This window comes from Clupea harengus, chromosome 23 (genome assembly GCF_900700415.2).
Source record: "Clupea harengus chromosome 23, Ch_v2.0.2, whole genome shotgun sequence".
Taxonomy (NCBI): Eukaryota; Metazoa; Chordata; class Actinopteri; order Clupeiformes; family Clupeidae; genus Clupea; species Clupea harengus.
This window is the reverse complement of record NC_045174.1, coordinates 5,826,307-5,828,806: the sequence shown is the minus strand read 5'-3', so window position 1 is coordinate 5,828,806 and position 2,500 is coordinate 5,826,307. Positions and strand designations below refer to the sequence as shown.

The 2,500-nt window shown below is 44.9% G+C and overlaps 1 protein-coding gene across 1 annotated transcript in view; it reads right to left on the bottom strand.

Annotated features, from left to right (window-relative positions):
- c23h10orf90 (chromosome 23 C10orf90 homolog) overlaps positions 1-2,500 on the bottom strand; it is a 19,645-nt gene that overhangs the window by 8,084 nt on the left and 9,061 nt on the right. The window contains exons 6-7 of the mRNA XM_031561451.1: positions 1,097-1,369; positions 657-805 (exon numbers count right to left, since the gene is read on the bottom strand). Of these exons, the coding sequence (XP_031417311.1) occupies positions 657-805; positions 1,097-1,369 (422 nt within the window). The remainder of the gene's footprint in view (positions 1-656; positions 806-1,096; positions 1,370-2,500) is intronic.

Below are 2,500 nucleotides of genomic sequence, written 5' to 3'. Positions count from 1 at the left end.
AATGTGTGTGTGTGAGAGAGAGAGAGAAAGATAGAGAGAGAGAGAAATAGAGAGAGGGAGAGAGAGAGAGAGAGAGAGAGAGGCATAAAAAGTGGGGTGTATTTCCTGTATGAGTGTAAATGTGTGAAAATATGTGTGTACTTACATGTTTGAGTGAACATGTGGTCTTAACTGATAAACTGTTGTAAAAAGTTACGGGAATAATTATTTCATTTAAAGTTCAGCAATGACCAATAAAAACTGTGTCAAGGACACATTTCACACTTAAGGTTCCTGGCTAGCTGAGAGAGTTCATTTAAATTGGATTGAAATGCATGAGCTGAACAGGGTCATTTTAACCTTGATTAAACATTTGGAAAAACTGGCTCCCAGCTTAGAAATACTGTTCAATATGGGGTAGAGATTGGTTATCTACACCTTCAATCCCGCTGTAAGTGATTTCAACAAAACCTTTCCCATTTCAATAAGTTGATAACAGACTATAGCAAAACTGAGAATGGTTGTGATGTACATGAGCTGAAGACCAAAAGAAGGACACGTATACCACTGTACTTAATGAAAATACAAGTTTGGCATACTCTGGCAAAGGGCTGTACAAAACATGTATTTGTTGGTTTGTTTGTTTGTTTATTGTGAACTACCCTTCTGATACTCACTCTCAGACTTGAAGCTTCCTGAGTGACACTGGGAGTGAGGGAGACAAATTCAGCATACGGACGTCTCAGCTGTCCCTCTGTCATGGTGACTTGTCTTACTTTGTCAAGCTCTTGCAGTGGAGGTTTCCCAGGATTCCCGGCGTCTCCCACTGTGGGCACAGAAACACCTCGGTCAGACATCTGAAGCAGGAACACCAGGAGCAGCAGTGAGATACGAGTATATTTCCATGATTAACAATGCATTCCTCCCTCCCCAGTGATTCATGAGCTGCTGGCCTGCAGGGTGTAATCTACATCAACAGCCTTTGATAACCAGCCTCTGCTCAGGCAATGCTTTCATCTGCCTGGAGTCACCCGTTTGATTCTTGGGACTTCAGGTGTGAAAGTCTCCAGAGCCGTTTATAAAAGGACGTCAGCTCCCCCAGAGTATAGCCACTTACCTGCCACTCCCATCTCAGGACTCGTCTGTGTCTCAGGCCTCGTCCGTGTCTCAGGCCTCGTCCGTGTCTCAGGCCTCGTCTCAGGACTCGTCTCAGGACTCGTCCGTGTCTCAGGACTCGTCTCAGGACTCGTCCGTGTCTCAGGACTCTTCTGTGTCTCTGGGCTGTCGCTGGCTGTCTTCCTCTTGCTCAGCTGTCTCTGGAGTTTGATATTAGCTATGATGGTGGCTGCATTGAGGGCCAGGATAGTGTCCGGGGTCAGCTGGGAGGAGTCTGCTGAAACATGGCATTGGGGTTAGAGAAGGACAATCATCCCTCTGACGGGACCACAACAGAGAAGAGAGAAGAGTATTCATTGGGACATATTATTTCAAACATATGACTAAACCTGGCTAAACTATTCTGACATTCTGGAAGATCAGTTGTTTAAAACACTACCACTTATTTTCTATAAACACCATTACCATTACCACCACTATAACATTCTCTTTCTCAGATCAGAAAAGAAGAACTTTAAAAGTAATACAAAGGTAATTTAAGGTTTAAAAAAACTTCCCAGAGGCTTTCCCATGTAAATAGCGTCGTGCCGTTACTGCATTAGGATGTTAGATGATTGGTTCTACACTCCAGATCATTGCTTGGAAAATGAGTTCAAACAGCAAAGGGTTCTCTCTCACTCTCCTTCTTTCTTCCTCATCTCCTCCCTCTCTCAGCACCATTTTCTCCCACATTCTCTTCCTCTCCCTTCTCTCTCTGCACCCCACCCTCCCTCTTCCTCTTTCTCTTTCTCTCTCTCTCTCTCTCACACTTTCTATGCTCTCCACCTCTAATAGAAAGAACAAACGCTAGACATTCATTACTGGGAGCGGCAGCCGGGAGCCTGTGTGCTTTGATTTGCTTCTCTGAGATTCATTTTCAACATGTTTAGCCGCTCTTAATTCCCCTGGAAGCCCAGCGTTCAGCCCGTGGAAAGGAGGCCCGCGCTAGATTATGCATGCAAAGAGATGTGTGGGAAAATGAAAGGAAGGTGAGAATGAGAGAGATTGTGTGGGAGGCGACCGGGGCTCCGTGCTTCGGGGGCACTGTTATTTGACAATGAGCATTGACACCGCAGAGATCTGCTGTATGTGCGCCTCAATTAAAACACCACGCAGGGAAAAGATGAAGGGGTCTTCCCCAACCAAATGTAATAATTCATATCACTTAAAAAATCGAATGAAAAACACCTTCAGGATCTGCACCTGTAAGCTAGATGCCTAGGTGCGTGTTTATGTGTGTGCTTATTCACAGTTCCATGTAAACGTGGGCTATGCCTTTATGTGTACGCACACGAGGTGGTAATATTTGTGTGCGTGTGTGCACTCTGTGTTTATGTGTACATGACATGGAGATGTCTTTGTGCTT